The sequence below is a fragment of the Peromyscus maniculatus genome, chromosome 7, assembly GCF_049852395.1.
Source record: "Peromyscus maniculatus bairdii isolate BWxNUB_F1_BW_parent chromosome 7, HU_Pman_BW_mat_3.1, whole genome shotgun sequence".
NCBI classification, from domain to species: Eukaryota; Metazoa; Chordata; class Mammalia; order Rodentia; family Cricetidae; genus Peromyscus; species Peromyscus maniculatus.
In genome coordinates this window covers 111228164-111249975 of record NC_134858.1, presented here as the reverse complement: position 1 = coordinate 111249975, position 21812 = coordinate 111228164, and the positions used below count along the sequence as shown (strand labels likewise).

At 43.5% G+C, this 21812-nt stretch overlaps 1 protein-coding gene across 2 annotated transcripts in view; it reads left to right on the top strand.

Moving 5' to 3' along the window:
- Positions 1-9701: 9701 nt before the first annotated feature.
- Positions 9702-21812, top strand: part of Pdcd6ip (programmed cell death 6 interacting protein) — a 57994-nt gene continuing 45883 nt past the window's right edge. The window contains exon 1 of one of the 2 annotated variants that reach the window (XM_006970267.4): positions 9702-10070. In XM_006970267.4, the coding sequence (XP_006970329.1) occupies positions 9862-10070 (209 nt within the window). In that variant the 5' untranslated portion in view covers positions 9702-9861. The remainder of the gene's footprint in view (positions 10071-21812) is intronic. The other variant, XM_006970266.4, reaches the window with a different exon arrangement.

Sequence of the window (21812 nt, the reverse complement as noted above, 5' to 3'; positions counted from 1 at the left end):
AAGGTCAGCAGAGAACACAGGGTACCTCAGACACAGCTGCCCAAGGACTGATAACCACAGCCCAGGAGGAAGAGTCGGGTCCTCAGAAGCCATAATCTTGACTTCTCTGAGGAGGCACTGGCTCCAGCCCTAGACCGCCCTTGCCAAGTCCGCTCCTGGACAAGGACACAGAACTAAAGTTCCCTTTGTCCTTTCTGCAGGGACCCCAGAAAGTCGTGGGTTGGTCTGGTTCCCCACAGTGGTGAATAGCTGTAACCTCAGTTATCAGGAGATAGAGACAGGAGGATCCATGTTCAAGGTCGTACTTGGCTACACAACAAGGTTGACCTTTTTCTTGGTTTTGCTGTCTGATATTCCCTTATGATACCAGGCAGTATAGTGAGCCAGTCTGCCACACAATCCTGAAGGCAAGCAAACTGTACCTCACAGCGTATCATGTTGCTAAGTAATGATGTTTATTGGTTAGGGATATTCAATACATTTTGGTCTATGATGAGTCAGTTTACATGAGACAAAGACACAGATCCATTGAAGTCAAGGGGTGTTCATAATACTATATAAAATGAACACACTTTTTTCCCATGAAGCTTACACCCTATGGGGAGGTCAGATAAAAACTTAGTCATTAAGGTTGGGCAGGATAGTGCATGCTGGCAACCCCAGCATTTGAAAGGTGTATTACTGTGTGTGCCATCACATCTAGTTTATCCAGTGCTGGGATCAAACCCAGGGCTTCAGGCAAGGCAGGCCAGCACCTGGTCTACAGTATCAGCCCCACACCTATGTTAGTTTCTTTTTCTGCTTCATCTGCTGTGTTCTTCATCTTTCTTATGGCTCACCTCTCCTCCTATACACTCTTGGCTCTGTTGGTAGAGCATGAGATTCTTAATCTCAGAGTTGTGGGTTCATGCCCCACGTTGGGCACCATGTAGGGCCAGGCAGGACCCTGGAAAACTTGCGGCTACATTTGGCACTCACCGTTGGGGACTGATCCAAATAGACCTAACAAAGCTTAAAGGTTATGAATGCACAGAAACGGAGCTACACTAGGCTTTCTAGTCTCACAGTCTCATGCCAGTATCAGGGTAGAGACTCATCTCCGGAGAGCTGCCTGTGAGATGGAGCTGGCTGCCAGCAGCCATAAGCTAAGTGGCATGGTGGATTCCTGCTGCAGTACACAGAGGCATCTCCAGGCCACGAGTTGGCAGTAAGCAGGTCTCCCAGAGCTGGTGGTGAATTACCTACACCATGTTGGGAAGGTGAGGTGGGTGGAGCCAGCAGCCAGGGCTGCCACTTCAGCCCCAGCCATGCTGCAGTTTAAAGCAACAGATTCACAAAAAGATTCATTATGTGTAAAAATGCACATAGGCTTGGAAGAGAGAGTAAAAGGAGGATAGACAGTTATATAAAGAAATAGTTTTAAAAATAAAGTATTTATAGAGACAGTAAAAGTAATATAAAAAATAAGTCACATAAAGATGGATATTATGCAGAAAATCTGGATTGTGTTGTCTTTGGGATTTTTAACTACAGAAAGACATTTGATTGTAAAAGCTGCTAAGTTAAACCAATATATATATTTTAAAGGTATCTTGACTTCAAAATTTGTGTCTATGGATACATTACTTTGGAAAAATGGTTCTGCTTTTGTTTCTGCAGAAGATGAGAATCTATGGATTACTTCTATGCTAATGTGATTTGATCATCCAAGACCCCCTGAGAGGTCTCCAGATGATCCAACATCCAGAACAACTGGCTCAGAGAATACAGCCTCACAGACTATTCCAGTCAGGACTTGACCATAATCCTAAAATTTTCTTTGTGTCCCCATAAGACTACCAGTGCCCTCTATCAGCAGGAAGTAACCTAGAACACTAGAATCACATTCCCAAAAATGGATTATGGATGTTTGTCTTTGTTTAGATTGTTGGTTGCAAATTGTTATTAGACATAGTCAATCTCTATCTAAAAGAAGAAATGGGGATATGATATAGAAATGTAGGATATAGATATGATAGGATAAAATGGTAGATTATTGAATCTACTTTTAAAAAGCAACAACTTGTTTGAAATGTTTTACATTGCTATGGATTTTAGTTTATTGACACAAATTTAAAGTTAATTTTGTTACACTATATGTTTCTACTCTTGTTTAAGGTATTATGTTTATGCAACTCATTTAAAATTGTAATGTGCAATTAAGAAATAGATTAATAATTAGTCATCTATGATAATAACACTTATAGTCATGTTAGTTAAGTTTTCTAGGTATAGGTAGATATATATCAGATAGATAGATAATCTTTAAACACTTCAAAGACCTACAGATATGGCATTTAAAATGTTTTAAAAACTTACGACTTTCTGGACAGTAAGACGTCTGCTCCTGGCAGTACTGATTTACTTCAAAGAGAAAGATGGGCATTGAAGACATTCTATATGGAGTTTATCTTCTTCTTGATAAAAATAGCCATTTGGAGCCAGGCAGTGGTGGCGCATGCCTTTAATCCCAGCACTCAGGAGGCAGAGCCAGTGGATCTCTGTGAGTTTGAGGCCAGCCTGGTCTACAGAGTGAGATCCAGGACAGGCACCAAAACTACACAGAGAAACCCTGTCTCGAAACTCCCCCCCCCAAAAAAAAAACACAAAACAAACAAACCAAAAAATAACAAAGGCCAATTGGGCAAGAAACTGCTCTTGCCTGGACTGCTGATAATATGTTGTATAAACTGGACATGCAGAACCCATAAGAAAATGACCACTGAATTTGCCAAAATGGGGTGAAATGGTTCTTCAGGTTGCTGTGTTACAGAGGAAACTGCCAGACATTCTACAAGACACAGGGAAAAGTGACTGAGAGACTAGGCCTGTTGGCTGAAGATGGATGCCACAACGTTACAGAGGAACTTTGGATGATTATCCAGGCAGGCAGCTGTCTCTTTCATTGTAGATTTTTGGAAGGTGCTTACAATTCTCTTACTGTTTACTTAGGTAATATTATATCCTTCTGGGGTCTTTGATGTAGTTGAAGACTAGATAGTTATAATTTTCCTTGGTTATAAAAAAGATAAACTAGATATGAAAATTTAGACTCACAGAAGTTAGATGATAGAGTATTTTCTTTAATTTTGCCAAAAACAAATAGACTAGATATTATAACTGTAATTCTTGCTTGATAACTGTTCTATTATATGTAATTCTACTATGTTAAAGTTAAAACCTTCCCTTTTGATTAGAAAGAAGAAGTGCTATGGGATGTCTTTCTGTATGCTGCGAATATGTGTTGCTCTGATTGGTTGATAAATAAAGCTGTTTGACCTATGGCAAGGCAGCTCAAAGGCATGCAGGAAGGCCAGGAGAAAGACAGGAAGAAGAAAGGCAGAGGCAGAGGAGATGCCATCCCACCATCCAGGGAGCAGCATGTAATGGCACACAGGTAAAGCCATGGAACACGTGACGACATACAGATAAATAGAAATGGGCTGAGTATAGTTATAAGAGCTAGCTAGCAAGAAAATTGAGCCGTAGGCCATGGCCATGTGATTCTTAATTGATATAAGTCTCTGTGTGTTTATTTGGATCTGAGTGGCTGCGGGACTAGGTGGGACACTGGAAAACTTCCAGCTACACTCTCTGCTCCTTTCATGTATTTGGCTCCTTTGGTGATGGCACATCTATGTGGAATTGAAGCAATTCTTCCTTCCTTCCTTCCTTCCTTCCTTCCTTCCTTCCTTCCTTCCTTCCTTCCTTCCTTCCTCCCTTCCTTCCTTCCTTCCTTGCACCACAGATTGAGGCACTTTATTTACTTTGGGAAGCAATTTTTAAAAAGGATTTATTTTGAATTATTTATAAACGTGTTTTGTGTGTAGGTATGTGAATATGAATGCAGATACCCTTGGAGGCCAGGAGAGAGTGTTCAGTCCTATGGGGCTGGAGCTACAGGTGATTGTGAGCTGCCTAATGTGGGTGCTGGGAATCAAACTTGGTTCCTCTGCGAGAGCAGTATGTGCTTTTGCTTTTAACCATTGAGCCATTTCTTCACACCCACATTTTTATTTTAAATTGTGTATTTGTGTGTGTGTGTGTGTGTGTGTGTGTGTGTGTGTGTGTGTGTATGTGTGTGTGTGTCTGTGCATTTGAGTGCAGTGCCTTTTGGAGGACAGAAGAGGGTCGGATCCCCTGGAGCTGCTCAATGGATTTGGTGCTGAAAACCAAACTCTGGTCCTCTACAAGGGCAACAGGCACTCTTAACTGCCAAGGCATATTTCTAGCCCCTCTCTATTAAGAATCTTCATTTTCCCTCAGTGAACCAGTTTTGTCAACCAACACAAAAGATCCTCTACCATTTTCCATCTTAAAAAATAATCATGTGCTAGCAAGACAGCTTAACTGGTCAAAAGCGCTTACTGTGCAAGCCTGATCACCTGAGTTTGATCCTCAGAACACACACACACACACACACACACACACACACACACACACACACAATCTGGATGAAGCCAGGTGCATCAGTGTGTGCCTTGGGAGGCAGAAACAGGTGGATCTCTGTGTGTTTAAGGCCAGCTTGGTGAGTTCCAGGACAGCCAGGGCTACATAGAAGAGACCTTGTCTCAAAAAAACCAAACAACAACAAAAATAACAAAGCAAAACAACAAATAAAGCTGGATGCAATGGTGAACATTTATAATCCCACAACTGTTTTGAAATATTTGTTTACACTGTATTGTAGCTAGAGTTTTCCTGCCTGGCCCACAGTCAGGACAAATCTCTCTCACCTGTCAGTCCCACAGCCACTCAGACCCAACCAAGTAAACACAGAGACTTATATTGCTTACAAACTGTATGGCCATGGCAGGCTTCTTGCTAACTGTTCTTATATCTTAAATTAGCCCATTTCTATAAATCTATACCTTGCCACGTGGCTCGTGGCTTACCGGCATCTTCACATGCGGCTTGTCATGGTGGCGGCTGGCAGTGTTTCTGACTCAGCCTTCCTCTTCCCAGAATTCTTCTCCTCCTTGTCCCACCTATACTTCCTCCTGCCTGACTACTGGCCAATCAGTGTTTTATTTACTAACCAATCAGAGCAATACATTTGCCATACAGAACATCCCATAGCACTGTATGAAGATGTGGTGGTATTCTAATTGTACTGAAATGTGATTTTGATTGTATGTTAATAAATAAAGTTCCCCGGGGGGTCAGAGCTATTAGAGCCATAGCAAGAGTGTGGTGGTGGTGGCACACACCTTTAATCCCAGCACTTGGTAGAAGAGCTAGGTAGATCTCTGTGTGTTCAGGGATACAGCCAGCATTGGAGACATACGCCGTTAAGATCTGGGGGGCTGTACATACAAACAGTGACGAGGCAGTCACGTGTTTGGGTTTACAACCAATGAGAAGGCAGAACAAAAGACTATGAAAAGACATTCACACAGGAAATAGGTCTCTTCGGAGAGCTAGGACCACCGCAGAAGGAAGGGTGAGATTTTAGCTCTGAGCTCTGACCTCTTGGCTTTCTCTTTTACATTGCTTCTGTGTTTCTTATTTAATAAGAACGTTGGTTACATCTACATGAAGATGTATTGCTGTGATTGGTATAATAAAGAGCTGAATGGCTACTAGCAGGAAAAGGTTAGGTGGGACTTCCCGGGATAGAGAGGATTCTGGGAAGAAGAAAAGAGGAGAGTAGCCAGCTGGACGCAGAAGAAGCAGCACATGCGGGAGGGTAGGTAAAAGCCACAAGACAAGTGGCAGCATGTAGATTAATAGAAATGGGTTAATTTAAGTTATAAGGCTAGTTAGAAACAAGCCTAAGCTAAGGCTGAACTTTCATAATTACTAAGAAGTCTCTGTGTCGTTATTTGGGAGCAGGCTGGCGGGACAGAGAAAGACTCATTACACACAACTCCTATAGTGAGATGGAAGCTGAAAACAGAAGAATTAACAGTTTGTAGGCCATGTAGTCTGGAGTACTCAGCCAACACAGCAGAAACAAGACAGACTCTGCCTCAGAAACAAGGCAGGAGAACCAATCCTGAAAAGTTATCTTCTGACCTCCACACACAGTCTGTGGCATCTGGACACCCCCATCACACATACATAAATTTTTAAGTTAAAAAAAAAAACCCTAAATTGAACCTTTACCTCCTGATAATTTTTGACCTATTTTATGGGGCTCTTTATAGTCCCACAGATTTATAAGTAATTTGCATGCTGAATGCTGACTCCTCTGCAAACACCAATTTGTAGAATTCAATCTCTTATCATCACTGCAATGACTCTAATAATGTGGGGGCAAACACCCTCCCCACCCTCCCATGTGAGTTATCCACTAGCTTTCTTTCTATTAATACATGATCTCACCAAACAGTCACACCCACAGGCATGCAAACCAGGAGCCATTCTTGGTCACTCTCCTTTCCTTATGTTCCTACTGAAGGGTTCACAACACGCCCCCATGGTCGGACGTGTTTGCATATGCCCGGCGGCAGACACTCCTGCCTAGCCAGTTCCAGGTCAGGATAGCCATTTCCGGGTCAGGGCGTCTCTCGTAACCAGGATGCCTGGCAGACCTGGACACTTCCGCCTAGCCAGTTCCAGGTCAAGATAGCCATTTCTGGGTCAAGGCGTCTCGAGTGACCAGGATCCGTGACGTTTCATGTCGATGTAAGTGCGCAACGTGGCCATGTGATCTATGCACATGCATGGAGTAGTGACGTGACCTGGGCATGCCCAGCCTTTAAAAACAAGTGCTATATTCCTGTTTCCTTCTTCTTCTCCACACACCTGTCTCTCCCACAGGCCTGTGCACTCTCTGTCCCTTTATCTTTAATAAAACTCTTATTAGCGGATTCTGTCATGTTTTGTGATATTTCCTTGCAGGGGAAGAACACAACACAGCCAATTAACCAACACCTACCCCCCCCCCCCTTTTGGGTAAATTTAATTCTAAACTCAAAAGGTTTTATCACTTTTGATCACTCATACTTATGTCAGATTTTATTTATTTATTTATTTTGCCTGAATTTCTGAACTTGTTTCAACTTTGCCTCCTTGCACTCTTCTGATGCATTTGTTACACATCAGGCAGGGTGACTATTTTATTTACTTCAATCAGGAATAGTTTAGTTAGAATAAAGACACTTTTGGTTCTTTTGAGACTTTTATAGTGCTGCTGAGATGGATCAGTGGCTAAAGGGCTTGCGGCCAAGCCTGAAGACCTGAATTCAAACTCTGGAACACACATGACAGAAGAAAAGGATTCTGACAAGTTGTACCCCCTCCCCTCTCACACACATCCATTAAAAAGCAAATGTAAAAAAATAAAATTTCATAAATTGTAGAAAAGGAAACTTTATTGTTAATGAACAAATGTACTGTATAATGCGAAAAATTCCATGAAGATAAAAATAAGAAGACCAAAAAAGCCGGTTCGAGGTCAGCCTGGTCTACAGAGCTAGATCCAGGACAGGCACCAAAACTACACAGAAAAACCCTGTCTCAAAAAAACAAAAACAAAAACAAAAACAACAACAACAACAACAACAAGAGAAGACCAAAAAAAATGTATGTTTCTATTTCCAAAGATTATAATCAGCACCACCATATGGAACAATCCTTTTTCACAGTCCATAAAACACACATTTAATTTTTTAAAACCAAGACACTATTATACATATACCATTTTGTGACTTGCCATTTTCTTAATGACTTCCATCTTTGTATGACAACACAGTTTTCATCTTATCAAATATTCCATGTCTTCATTCATATGTCAACTGTACTGAAAGGCATTTTATAGCTTGTCTGTTCAGAATAGGATCCAGTTTAGGCTGCAATGTCCTGTAGATTTCTTTTTATATAACCATTAGTTTTCCCAGGATGAAAACTTGTTGAAGCTTGTACACCAGTTATCCTTTAGAATATCACAGAATTTGTTATTTCACTTGGTGTATTTCTTATCAATTGTGTGTTTTAAAGCTGGAGAGATGGCTCAGCTGTTAAGAGCACCAGCTCCTCTTCGAGAAGACCCAGGATCCAGGTTCAATTCCCAGCACTGACATGCAGCTCATCATTTCTGTAACTTCAGTTCCAGGAGACCTGATGACATCTACTGACCTCAGGGGGCACCAGGCACAAACATGGTACACAGACATACATGCAGGCAGAACACCCATACACATGAAAAATAAAAAAGTTAAATATTGTGACAGATTCAAGTTAGTTTTTCCTGCAGTGTTTCATAGATGATATTGAACATTTATATCTGTTCCATCAAGACTGGTGAGATCGCTCAGCAGGTAAAGGTGCTTGCTGCCAATTGTGATGATCGGAGTTCCAACCCTGAGACCCACATGGTAGAGAGAACTGACTCTGGAAGTTGTCTTCTGACTTCTACATGCCCCAAAATAAGTAAAACACAGTAAAAATATAAAACATTGAAATTATCAGACTTGTCCTCTTGGAGGCCTTTAAAAACATTGTGTGTGTGTGTGTGTGTGTGTGTGTGTGTGTGTGAGAGAGAGAGAGAGAGAGAGAGAGAGAGAGAGAGAGAAGAAGAAGGAGGGAGGGAGAGAAGGAGGGAGGGAGAGAGAGGAGAGAGAGGAGAGGGAGAAGAGAGGGAGAGGGAGGAGTCCCAGAGGAGGCTAGAAGAGGGAGGGCAAGGGATCACCTTGAGTGACAGGCTGTTAGCTGCTAGAAGTGGGTGCTGGGAACCGACTCTGGCCCTCTCTCTGGCAGCGCATCAAGTACTCTTTAACTGCTAAGCTATTTCTCCAGTTACTGAGGGGAGGCCCTTCTAAAATGTAAAAACAAATTGCTTACTTGCCACTGATGAGACAAACAAATTCTATACGTTGACTACCAGTTCCATGATGTTTATGGCTTCATCCTTCAACTTCATTTCATTCTATTCTCTACTTGCTTTTTAAGTTCTGGATATGGGACACCCGTGCTTTTGGTCTGGGAGGCTGCCCCTCACCCACCTCCTCTCCACCACTTCCCTCCTTTAACGTCAAGACATCTTCTCAAACTGCGGTATCCTTTTAAGTTCAACTTCTGGGAGAATGTTTCTTAAATTATCTTGCTTATGATATTTTCTTCTAAGAGATCTGTCTTTACTCACTACCTCTGTCCTTACCTGGCCAAGTGCCTGACGGCAGGAGCTTTGCTACTTTGGACCGAGGATCTGCATACACAGTGGACCTTCAACAGCAGTTGAAAAGAACCATCATCATACATTACAATACTCTCAGGGCCTGAAGGTCTGGCCTCACAGAAAAAAGCGTAACAAAAGAGTATTTTACCACGGAGCATAATAGTTCCAGATCTATAAAATTAAATTTAAGTAATTAAAAAATACAATTAATTAAAGATATTTAAATAAAACATAATTTAAAGAGAAATTAGAAAATCTTTTTGAGCCGGGCCCCCTAGTACTTGGGAGGCAGAGGCAGGCCGATCTGTGTGAGTTCGAGGCCAGCCTGGTCTACAGAGTGAGTTCCAGGACAGCCAGGGCTACACAGAGAAACCCTGTCTCGAAAAACAACAAACAAAACAAAACAAAAAGTTTTTTTGAAAGTTTAACCATCGCAGTAGGTGAACGCCTGATCGCATCGCGCAGGCGCCGCAGAGGCGAGACCGGGCGAGGGACGCTGTGGTGACACCGTCACGTGACCGAATGGCGCGCCCCTTCAACTGCGCCTGCGCAGGGGCTCCCGGAAGTGGCCGGCCCGAAGCGCTGGCGGCTCAGTCCGTCGGCCCGTCGGTCCGCTTGTCCGCTGCCGGTGCTGAGCCCGCCTAGGCCGTCGTCGCCGTCCCTCCGTCTCTCCGGCCCGAAGCGGCGGCCGGGCGCTCACCATGTCGTCGTTTATCTGGGTGCAGCTGAAGAAGACCTCGGAGGTGGACCTGGCCAAGCCGCTGGTGAAGTTCATCCAGCAGACGTACCCGAGCGGCGGCGACGAGCAGGCCCAGTACTGCCGCGCGGCCGAGGAGCTCAGCAAGCTGCGGCGCACCGCGCTCGGCCGCCCGCTCGACAAGCACGAGGGCTCGCTGGAGACGCTGCTGAGGTGGGCGCGGGCCGCAGGGCCCCCTTCCAGCCCCCCCGGCTTCCCACCCTCCCTCTCCTCCCGGAATCCCTCCCTCCCTCCCTCCCTCCCTCCACAGCCTCGCTCCCTGTTCCTCTCCCAGGCTGGCCTCTCCACTCTGACTCAGGCCAGCGGCGTAGGTGTGGTCAGCATTCTTTCCTGGTGAGAGGACTTGTTACCCTGCTCTCCCTTCCGGGTTGGCTTCTGTCACCTAGACGCCTTACCTGGAAGGAAGTCTGCCATGTAATGGTCTCTGTGATCACAGCCGTTTGACTGGTTTTCTCTTCTTAGCTCTTACAACTGAAGACTCCCTTTTACAATCGCCGTTTATGATTTTATTGGGCCACCTCTAGATTTCCTAATAATAGTTGCATAAGGGAAGTGAGAGAATTGGATCACAGAGCCAAATGTCGGCTACTCATTACGTTGTTCGTTTGAATTAAGTCATCCTTAGTTCAGAACAATCGAATGACAGAATGACAGTTGTAGAAGTTACAAGTGACAGTCATTTGAAAGAAAACTTGAGTGCCATAATAGACCACTGAGAGTGGGTTCCTTAAAATCAGTTGACGGGTATGCACATGTGGAATGCAATGGTTCTTTTTGCAGTTGATGAGAACTCTGGTACTTAATGATGACAACCTTTCTGTGGTACCTTACGATCCAGTTTCCTGTACTATGATCTCCTTGTTTCATGCAAGAGACACTGGCGTACTAGGGTGCAAGGTGCAGAAACCCTAATTCAAGTAGCTTAAGCTAAGATATTCTGGAGACAGAGATGTCTAGAGACATCCCTTTCTTGGTTTTGGCATCAATAGAGATCATCTTGCTACCATGATCCTTCATAGGTGAGCTTTGTGTTTTGAGAGATGGCCACTGGCAGCTCTTACCATAATTATAATGGCTCACAGCACTGAGTAAACTTTGTTAAAAGTCTATGGGGACTTCTTATTTGGTTGGACTGCATACATTAATGATTAGGGGAATGGGCTAAGTTTGTCTGGTTACCCAGTTGTTTTAACTTCTCTGCTCTTCATGGATCAAGGAAAGATTCATTTGGAAAGGGGAAAGGTTGGTTCCCCGAAGGAAGAGATACTGGATAGGTTGCTCAGAGATTATGATCCTTTGATGTTAATTTTAGAGCTAAGACTGTTGGATGGCAAGGATCATTAGTCTGATAGAATAAGCACTTTTTAAGGTAATGAAGGAATACTTGACCATTCTTTAGAATTAACGTAAGATTTTCAAATTTATACAGACACTAGTAGCATTCAGTGAGATGTGTCCCCCACCCCTTTGAGACAGGGTTTTGTGTATCCCTGGCTGGCCTCAAGCTCCCCTTGTAGCTGAAGATGACTTTGAACTTCTAATCCTCCTGTTTCTGCTGCGATCTATTTTAAGGGTGATGGGATTTTAACCCAGGGCTTCATGCATGCTAGGCAAGTACTCTGCCTACTGAGCTATATTACCATCCCCCAAAGTTGTTTTGGCATTGGGTATTGAATTAATGGACTCATGCATGCTAGCTACCACTGAGGTGCACTTTCAGACTTTTAAAATATTAAAAAGCTTACTTACTTATTATTTATTTATTTAGTGTATGTTTCTGAGTGTGAGTTGTAGGTTTATACATGCCATAACACTTGTGCGTTGAGGCCAGCGGATACCCTTGGGTGTTGGCCCTTCACTTCTACCTTCTTTGAGACAGTCTCTTGTCTTGTTGCATCTCTAGACTCTCTGGCCTCGGGGCTTCTGGAGTTTCCTGTCTCTGCTTCCCATCTTGCCCCTAGGAGCCCTGGGATTACAGATATGCGCTGCTTTGACTTTTCCTTGGATTCTTCTGGGCATTTGAACTTGGGTCCCAGTGCTTGTGTAGCAAGCACTTTACCACTGAGCCCTCTCTCCAGCCCACAGCGTGCCTTTTTGTTTCTAGCTTGTAAATGTTCTATTACAGTTTTCTAGGGTGAACATTCAAGTATTTGATAGTAATGAGAATGATTATTTAAAATTTCATTTATATATGGGACCCTATCCTTTATAAGTTGTATCTTAGGGTTTCTATTGCTATGATAAACACTATGACAAAAAAAAAAAAAGCAAGTTGGTAATTCCAGCACTTGGGAGGCAGAGGCAGGTGAGTTTCTGTGAGTTTTAGCCCAGCCTGGTCTACAGAGTGAGTTTTAGGACAGGCAGGGCTACACAGTGAAACCCTGTCTCGAAAAACCACCAAAAAAAAAAAAAAAAAAAAAAAGAAAGAAAGAAAGAAAGAAAAGAAAAAAGCACATTGGGGAGGTAAGGGTTTATGTGGCTTATGCTTCCACTGTTCATCAAAGGAAGTTGGGACAGGAACTCACACAGGGCAGGAACCTGGAGGCAGGAGCTGACGCAGAGGCCATGGAGAGGTGCTGCTTACTGACTTGCTCCTCATGGCTTGCTCAGCCTGCTTTCTTATAGAACCCAGGACCACCAGCTCAGGGATGGCACCACCCAACGAACTGGGCCCTCCCTCATCAATCACTAATAAGAAAATGCTCTACAGGCTTGCCTATAGCTCGGTCTTATGGAGGCATTTTCTTAATTGAGGTTTCCTCCTCAGATGACTATAGCTTGTGTCAAGGTGACACAAAACTGTTCAGTACAAGTTGCTTTTTACAGTAAGTTGGTTGGGAGAACCTTGATAGATGGGTCCCAGATGGGAACCCTACTGATTTCTTGTTTTACTTTTGCCAAAGTCAGCATTGAGGCATCTATTTCCTTCCGTGGAAAACTGTGGTTGTCAGCTTTCTGAAATTTGATCAGAGTGACTAGAGGTTAGGAATCTCAACAGTCACATATGTATGCTTTTCTCCTCCCCTCCCCTCCCCTTTCCTCCCTTGCTCTCCCCTTCCTTCCCCTCCCCTCCCTTCTTCTCCCCTCCTCTCTCTTCTCCTCCCCTGGAGAAGAGTTCTAAACCACTGTTCTAGATTGTAGGATAGCAGAAGGGAGAAAGGTTGAGTGTCCAGGGTGTTTTCTGGCCTCTGCCACACAGCCTTATATATCATTGGCCATTATGTGAGTCCCGAAGTGCCGGGAGGAGTTTTTGTAATGTCACCATGTGCACTGCTCAGAACTGGAGGTCCTTGTGGACCGAGGGAGACCTGAGGAAGGTTGGCAGCCCCCTTCAGGCTTCCTGATATTCCCAACCTGAAACTGTGTTCATCTCAGGATGGGAGAGGGAGTGAGTTTGTTTCTTTCTTAAGCTACACCTCTTTTCAGTTGATGGGACTCCTTAAGCCTTGTCGGTGGTCCACACTTAATTCAGTTCTGTCCTGACTGCTCTGGTTGATTTGCCTGCTAACCTTGCTCCCTTCCTGGTCAGATTTCAGCATTTTCTGCTTCTTCCACTTTAACATTTTCAAACATTTTGTCAATGCCCTTTCCCTTCCCGTTCCCTTCGTCCTTGCTGCATTTCTAGCCTTTTCCCCCTGGTCGGGTGTTGCTGGGGGTTACCCCAAGGGTTACCCCAAGAGCTTTGCCCACTGCTGTTGCACATCTTTTTTTAGTGAGGTTTTGGGAGGCAGCAGAGAAGAACATTGATTCAGATTTATTTTCATCAGGAGACTCAGCTCTTCAAAGTGGTTGGGTCATTATGTTCACATAGTAGGTTAGGAGTTTTTCTCCCTCCACATCCTTGCTGGTCCTTGTTGGCTAACAGTTTGAATTATTGCTGGTAGCTGAGCTGGGGAAGTCAGGTAGCATCTATTAGTGTTGCTGAGAGCAAGCCTTAGTACATGTGTGCTGGCTACTCAGTACCTTTTTCTATGCATTTTTCTATTCTCCATTTTCCTATCAGGTTGATTTTTCTTTACTGATTTGTAAAGTTGTTTTCTGAATATCTTTTTTTTTTTTTTTAAAGATTTATTTATTATGTATACAGTATGCCTGTGTGTCAGAAGAGGGCACCAGATCTCACTATTGATGATTGTGAGCCACCATGTGGTTGCTGGGAATTGAACTCAGGACCTCTGGATGAGCAGCCAGTGCTCTTAACCTCTGAGCCATCTCTCCAGCCCTGTTTTCTGAATATCTTATTTACTTTTCCAATGTCCAGTCAATTTCTTTTCTTCCTTTTAATTGTATTTATGTTACTTTTTACCTCACAGAAGTTCTCCCAGAATGTTCTAGTCTCATAATCTGTAGTTCCATTTTTGTACATTTTGAATGTTAAGCATGCAGTATATGTTCTTTTCCCCAGATTAGACTTGCTCACTGTTTGAGCCTTCCCCTTCCCTCCCCTCCTCCCTCCCTCCCCTCCCCTCCTTCCTTCCCTCCTCCCTCCTTCCCGCTCTGCCTGCCTTCCCACTGGGTGTGCATCTCAGTCAGGGCTTTTATTTCTAGATGAGCACTATGACACCATACTATATCCTTGTCTCTTTTTACAAACAAAACCACCGTTTTGTTGTGTCCACCTCTTCCCTTAGTCTGTATTGACTGCATCCTTCTGCCTTTGGTATACGATAGTCTTTTTTTGTGGATTTCTCTGCGTAGCTCTGGCTGTCCTGGAACTTGATTTGTAGAGCAGGCTGGCCTCAGACTCACAGAGATCCACTTGCCTCTGCCTCTTGAATGCTAGGATTAAAGGCAAATGACACCACACCCGGTAGATGATAGTCTTAGTAAACATCTTTTGTGTAGTATTAGTAGTTTGTAGTTTCAGGTTTTTTTTAAAGATTTATTTATTTATTTATTTATTTATTTATTTATTTATTTATTTATTTATTTATTTATTTATTTATTATGTATACAGTGTTCTGCCTGTATGCCAGAAGAGGGCGCCAGATCTCATTACAGATGGTTGTGAGCCACCATGTGGTTGCTGGGAATTGAACTCAGGATCTCTGAAAGAATATCCAGTGCTCTTAACTGCTGAGCCATCTCTCCAGCCTCCTCAGTTTTGTTTTTTTAATTGAGTCATTTTGGATAGATTTTGTAAAAAAAAAAAAAAATGAAGTTGGTGGGGGCTGGTGGAGGGCCTAATGGGTAAGAGCACTTACTGCTCTTGCAGAGGACTAGAGTTTGTGGTCCCAGCACCCTGTAAGGCAACTCACAATTGCTTGTAACTCCAGCTCCAGGGGATCCAATGTTTCTGGCCTCTTCAGGTAGCTGAACACATGAGCATGCACATACAATCACAAGACATACATTTAATTAAAAACAATGAACTAAATCTTTAAAAAAAATGAAGTTGATAGACCTAATTTTGTGATGTCTTTTTTCCAGACACTTATGTTTTATAGATTAAGAAAGAAAATACTGTGATTCCATTTTACTTCATAACTATTGCTTACATTTGGATTATTGGTTTAGGAGTGGAGACATATTGTGATAATATACTGATGATATTGCTACCGTGTGTGTATGTGTGCAAGAGAGAGAATATGGATCTGAATGACTATGAATATGGACCAGTGTGTAGGTCAGATGACAGCCGCACCTCCCACCTCATTTCACACAGGGTTTATGTTCAGTGCTGGGTGGGAGTCTGCTAATCTCCACCTTCCAGGATTACAGCTGAGGGCATGACTGCCTCCGGCTTTTCCATGGGCTCTAAGGTCAGAACTCAGGTCATCAGCCGTCTCCCCATACCCCAGAAACACTCTAAAAGATTTTGATTTTGATTTATGTGTGTGTCTGTGTGCCACGTGTTTATGGGTGTCTGCAGAGCTCATAAGAGGGCCCTTGTGAGCTGCCTGACATGGATGCCAGGAGTTGAGCTGATTCCCTCTGAAGAGCAGCTGGTGCCCTTAACCACTGAACTCTCTCTCCAGCCCCTCTAAAACACTTGGAAGACTAGAATTTGCCTTCTATCTTTGATATTTTTGAAGAAATGTTTTAATTGCTAGTCCCTCCCCCCCCCCCCATGAGATTTCTGTTCTTAGTAATGTGTAGAATAAAAACCTAGGTCGGTCCCTGCCTATGCTAAGTGTGCTCTCTTGAGACAGATTTTAAATTTCTTCCATCAGAGTTTTAAAATGGATTTGCTTTAAAGTGCGTGAGTTTTAAACAGTAGGGACCATCTAAGAGCACCAAGTTGCAGTCCTGTCCTGCTTGATGCTGCAGTTACCATGTGTAGATTGTGTATCCAGCCACTGTCTCAAGTGCTGTATGCATATTGTATCATTTGTTCCTCTAAGGTAGTAGTTCTCAACCTGTGGGTCACATATCAGATATCCTGCATTATCACTATTTACATTACGATTCATAACAGTAGCCAAATTGCAGTTATGAAGTAGCAACGAAATAATGTTGTGGTTGGGGTCAGCACAACATGAGGAGCTGTAGTAAAGGGTCGCAGTGTTAGGAAGGGTGAGAACCGCTGCTTTAAGGGAAGCATTGCTTTCAGTGTGGGAGTTTTTAGACTGAGAGAGCTGTCATTTGCAGGTGACACTGCTTAAGACACTGAATGCATCCTTGGGTTGTCCGTTGAAAAATCTGAGTTCTACTCACTGTGACATCTTTATTTTTATTTTTGTTGTTGTTGTTGTTTTATTTTTTCTTGTTTTTTGTTTTTTGAGACAGGGTTTTCTTGTGTAGCCCTGGAACTCATTCTGTAGACCAGTTGACCTCTTTCAGATAGTCACCTGCCACTGCCTCCCAAGTGTGGGGATTAAAGGTGTGCGCCAATACCACCGCCTTCACTGTGACATCTTTTTTTTTTTTTTTTTGGTTTTTTCGAGACAGGGTTTCTCTGTGTAGCTTTGTGCCTTTCCTGGAGCTCACTTGGTAGCCCAGGCTGGCCTCGAACTCACAGAGATCCGCCTGCCTCTGCCTCCCGAGTGCTGGGATTAAAGGCGTGCGCCACCAACGCCCGGCTCACTGTGACATCTTTAAGTATGCTTAGAATTTAAAATTTTAAAGAAATGATTAAAAATGCACCTATCTCTAAGACCCCCCCTCCTCGTGTGTGTGTGTGTGTGTGTGTGTGTGTGTGTGTGTGTGTGTGTGTGTGTGTCTATCTGTCTGTCTTGGCTTGCATGCCTTGGTATGCAAATGGAGGTCACAGGACAAGCCATAGGAGTTGGCTGTATGGTCAGGTTTGGCAGCAAGCACCTTGTGCTACTGAGCCTTCTGGCCAGCCCTGAGGAGATGTTTATTTCTAAACTCAAATCTTGAGGGATTCTTGTTCTTTACTTCATTGTTTCCTATGTTGGATGTGTTTTGGGGGCCATCTTTGAGTCATAGCATGTTGGCTTTCACTCAAACTTGGTTAAACTTGCTCGGGTCTCTTTACATGGTTAGGTATGTATCTTAGGTTAGAGTCTTGTTAGAGCCAAGACTGTGAATAATAAAGAGAGGGATGCGGTATACGCTGCCATTTTGGTAGATTTCCTTCCTGGAGAACTTTGGTACCTGAGACAGAGGTGGAACCAGAGGGTAGCTAGTTAGTGGTGTCTCTACCCTCTGTGGAAGTACATAGCTCTTGTATGTATTATTTGGCTATTCAAGAGCAGCATTTGCCTGTGGTAACTAGTTAAGTGGGGTCCCTCTTGTAAAGACATAGCTGGTCTTGTTTTGTTGGAGTTTGCACCATGCTGGTCAGACATTTCTGTTTTACTGACTGCCCTCCCATATACTTCCCTGTTACCTCCCATAGCATATTCTTTTTTTTTTTTTTTTTCTCTTCAAGACAGGGTTTCTCTGAAACAGTTCAGGCTGTCCTGGAACTCAATCTGTAGACCAGGCTGGCCTCGAACTCACAGAGATCCTCCTGCCTCTGCCTTCCGAGTGCTGGGATTAAAGGTGTGTGCCACCACTGCCCAGGCCCTCACAGTTTGTGACCATGTAAATGTAGAATATATATAGCCTCTTCTCTCCATGCAACTCAAGTTTTGCTATTTTACCTCATGTTGTGGAGGAAGAGGCTCGGGGTAAAGGTTTCAGTTTATTCTATGCAGTCATTCTTTTCTACCTTTGAAACAAGTAACTTCATGATCTATTTCCTTCCTTGCTTACTTTCCAGCAGGGCTCAGGGTTACAACTAATGGGCTGCCTGTTTTTTGTATGGCTTGAGGACACCTCTTGGGTGGGTTAGCACTGAACCTTGGTGGCCTAATGGTGTTCTGTGCTTCCTTCTGCTCTTTCTTCTAGAGCTTTCTCTGTTGGCCACAGCTACCTAGCCTTACTGTGCTGCCACCCACACATTGGCCACTGTGCTCAGCCAAGCTTCATTCCCAGTAGTGGACCCCTAGTCTGGAAGGAAGTTCACAGTGAATTACTTTGTTTTCCCAGAGGAGAGGAGAGTGCATCGAAATTTGGGTGTGGTTTATTGCAGACAAAATACCTGAGAAAACCAAAGGGAGAAAGGTTTGTTTTTGCTCATGATTTCAGAGGTTTCCAGTCTGGCTGCTGCTTCAGTTGCTTGGTGCCTGTTACACAGCCAGACCATGTGACAGCAGAGGCTGCTCACCTCTGCAGCCAGGAAGTTTGGGGAAAGGGGTGCAGCGAGAGGAGACGCGCCCTTCAAGGGCATGCCTGCAGTCACCTCTTCCTCCATCCAGCTAGGCATTACTTCCTTGTAGCGCAGATTAGGCTGCGGAATTCACCATGGATTCGATTAGCATTTCCTAATCTAGGCATGTCGCCACAGTGCCACCTCCTGGAGTCAGTCTTGAGGTGACACTTGATAACCAAACTGCAGCAGGTGCTGACCATGGATGGCTGCTTCCTCTGTCTCCTCGGCTGCAGACTGGCACTTTTCTGAGAATGTCTTCACTTGATGGGAGTTGGACAGCTGTTGTGTCTGTAGGTTCACCAATTAAGCTTGGGTCAGGGGCAGAAGTTTCTTCCTTATTATTTAAGTACTTACACACTGTCTTTGCTTTTCCCTTTCACCAACAGTCTAGAATATCCCTTTTTTCAGAAAAGCTTCCAATTCCCGGTCTGTAGCCAGCTTGGCCTCACTCTGGCAGGCACATCTTCAGACTCTAGACCTTGCTATAGCCTGTTTCTATCTAGTTCTTTGGTAGTTTCTGTCCATTCTCAAAAGGAGAGTCCTAAATTTGCCTTTTTAGAGATAGGAAAATAGATGTCTATTTTGAAAGCTGCATTTTACAGATTCATTTGCTTGGAGCTGGCAACAAAACTGAGCAACCATATCCTGTTCTCTTGGACTTTAGAATTCCATGAGAGGAAAGACATTAAACATAACCCCAAATTGACATATTGCAGTCTGTGACATGCAAAGAAGATGTTGAGGGGTTATAAGGGATTGTAAGTGGATGGAGCCAGTTTTGAAAAGGGCTTAGATGGATGACCTCTATCACTTTGCATCACGGTGGGTCGCACTGGTCCATGTTAGATTCCTGCAGTAGCTCAGGAGCTCCCTGTCTCATTTTCTTCTATTGTTTGTACACCTGCAGTCAGGTTTTTACATAGTGGCCATAGTGACTGCAGGGGAGAAAAAACCTAAACCCAATATTATGTTGCTCTTTTGTCCAAACTGTCTGACTCTGTCATTCTGTGTAAGAAAAACTGAAAGTCTTACATTGATACCCAAGGCTTCCTTGCTTCCCTGACTTGTCTCCACTGTTTACTTTGTGCTGGCTTAATGATTGTATTGTATTAGCCTCTTTGCCATGCCAGGTGCAGCGCCGGCATTCTAGTGCCAGGCTCTTGGCACCTACTTTCCCCTCAGATATCTGCTTGGCTCACTTCTGCAGACCTTCTCAATTCATGGTGTGGAAAAAGTTAACTTCTTTAAAATGACAGCTTCTTACTTCACACTGCGCATAACTTATTTCCTTATCCTCTTTCTTTGTAACAGTTACTACCTTGTCACTATATCATATGTCAGCAACTTTTCCTGTGGTGGAATACTATTTTAACTGGGCACAGATGTGTTACATTTATTTATGCTGCGGAATATTACTTTAACTAGGTAAATGTGTGTTACATTTGTTTCTGCTGCCTTTGTTAACAATGTGAAGATGTGTTACATTTGTTTGTGTTGCATTTGTTAACTGTGTAAAGATGTGTTGCATTTAGGTTAATTAAATAAAATTAACCTGGGCTCAGAGAGGTGGGGTTAGCCACTGGTTGACAGGAAGTAGCAGGGAGGAGTTTAGTGTGTGTGTGTGTGTTTAGGTGGGGTGGTAGTGACTTCCGTCACCAGCAAAGAGAGAAAGTTAACCAGTTAATAGTGCTCAGGTTTTCACCCTAGCCTTTGAATCTCGAGAATATAGAGCTTTAATTAGAACCACCTTTAGTGGCAGCAAGAGAGCCATTGCCTGTGGGAACAGACCCCCCCGCCCCCAAGGATACGGCCATTATAACGAAGTTAAAACAGCATCTTCCCTCTTAAAAGTATCAGCAAAGCTACAGACTTTAAATGCTTGTTTATTGCTGAGGTCCAAGGTCCTAGAAATATCTTGGACATATTAAACTCCTAATGTGGGCTTATTGAATGAGTATAAATGAACGAATGAAGGTACATCAGCCCAGACAAAGAAGAGGGTAATTGTTAGGGAAGGGTTTTTAGGTGTAGAGGAGAAAAAAAGGAGTTCAGGCCCTGAACCAGAGAAAATGTAATTTATTGACCTGAATGTATAGTGAATATCCTAATGTTGGGCATGAGAGATGGTGGCCAGATAATGTACAACATCATTAAAAAATTTGAAGTAATAGTAGGTGTTACTTTTCCATTGTTATGATAAAACACCATGGGCTGGAGAGATGGCTCAGAGGTTAAGAACATTGGCTGTTCTTCCAGAGGTCCTGAGTTCAATTCCCAGCACCCATATGGTGGCTCACAACCATCTGTAATGAGATCTGTCTCCCTCTTCTGGCCTGCAGGGATACATGCAAACAGAACACTGTATACATAATAAATAAATAAATCTTAAACAAACAAACAAACAAACAAACAAAAAACACCATGACTGAGGAAACTTAAAAGAAAGGATGTTTTGTGATTCTCAACCTTTGAGTCATAACCCCCTTGGCAATCCCTGTCTCCAAAAATAGTTACATTACAATTCATAACAGCAAAATTATGGTTATGAAGTAGCAACAAAAATAATTTCAGGGTTGGGAGTCCCCACACCATGAGGAACTGTACTGAAGGGCTGCAGTGTTAGGATGGTTGAGAACCACTGCCCTCGAGGGACAAATTGACCATCATGGGGAAGCATCAGGCAAGGCACCTGCAGCAGCAAGCTGAGGGCTCACATCTTGATCCACAGGCAGGGAGAGAGCACATTGTAGCACAAATTGTTAGAGGGTCTTATTAATAAAGTCAAACCTGGAGCCAGGTATTGTGGTGAACGCTGGAAGATCAGAGAAACAGAACCAGCCACAGACACCTCACCTTGCCAGTTCCTCAGCTGATCCTGTTTCCTCAGACTGGAATGTTTCCTCATCCAGAATGAATCTCAGCTGAACTGCTGCTCAAAAGCCTAAAAGCTTAGCCAGGCCTACAAAAGCCTAAAAGCTTAGCCAGGCCTAGTTCCTGGTCCTCACGCCTTAAATACCTTTCTGCTTTCTGCCATCACTTCCTGGGATTAAAGACGTGAGTCACCATGCCTGGCCGTTTCCAGTGTGGCTTTGAACTCACAGAGATCTAGATGGATCTCTGCCTTCAGAATGCTAGGATTAAAGGTGTGCGTGCCACCATTTTCTGGCCTCTGTATCTAGTGGCTGTTCTGTTCTCTGACCCCAGAGAAGTTTATTAGGGTACACGATATTTTG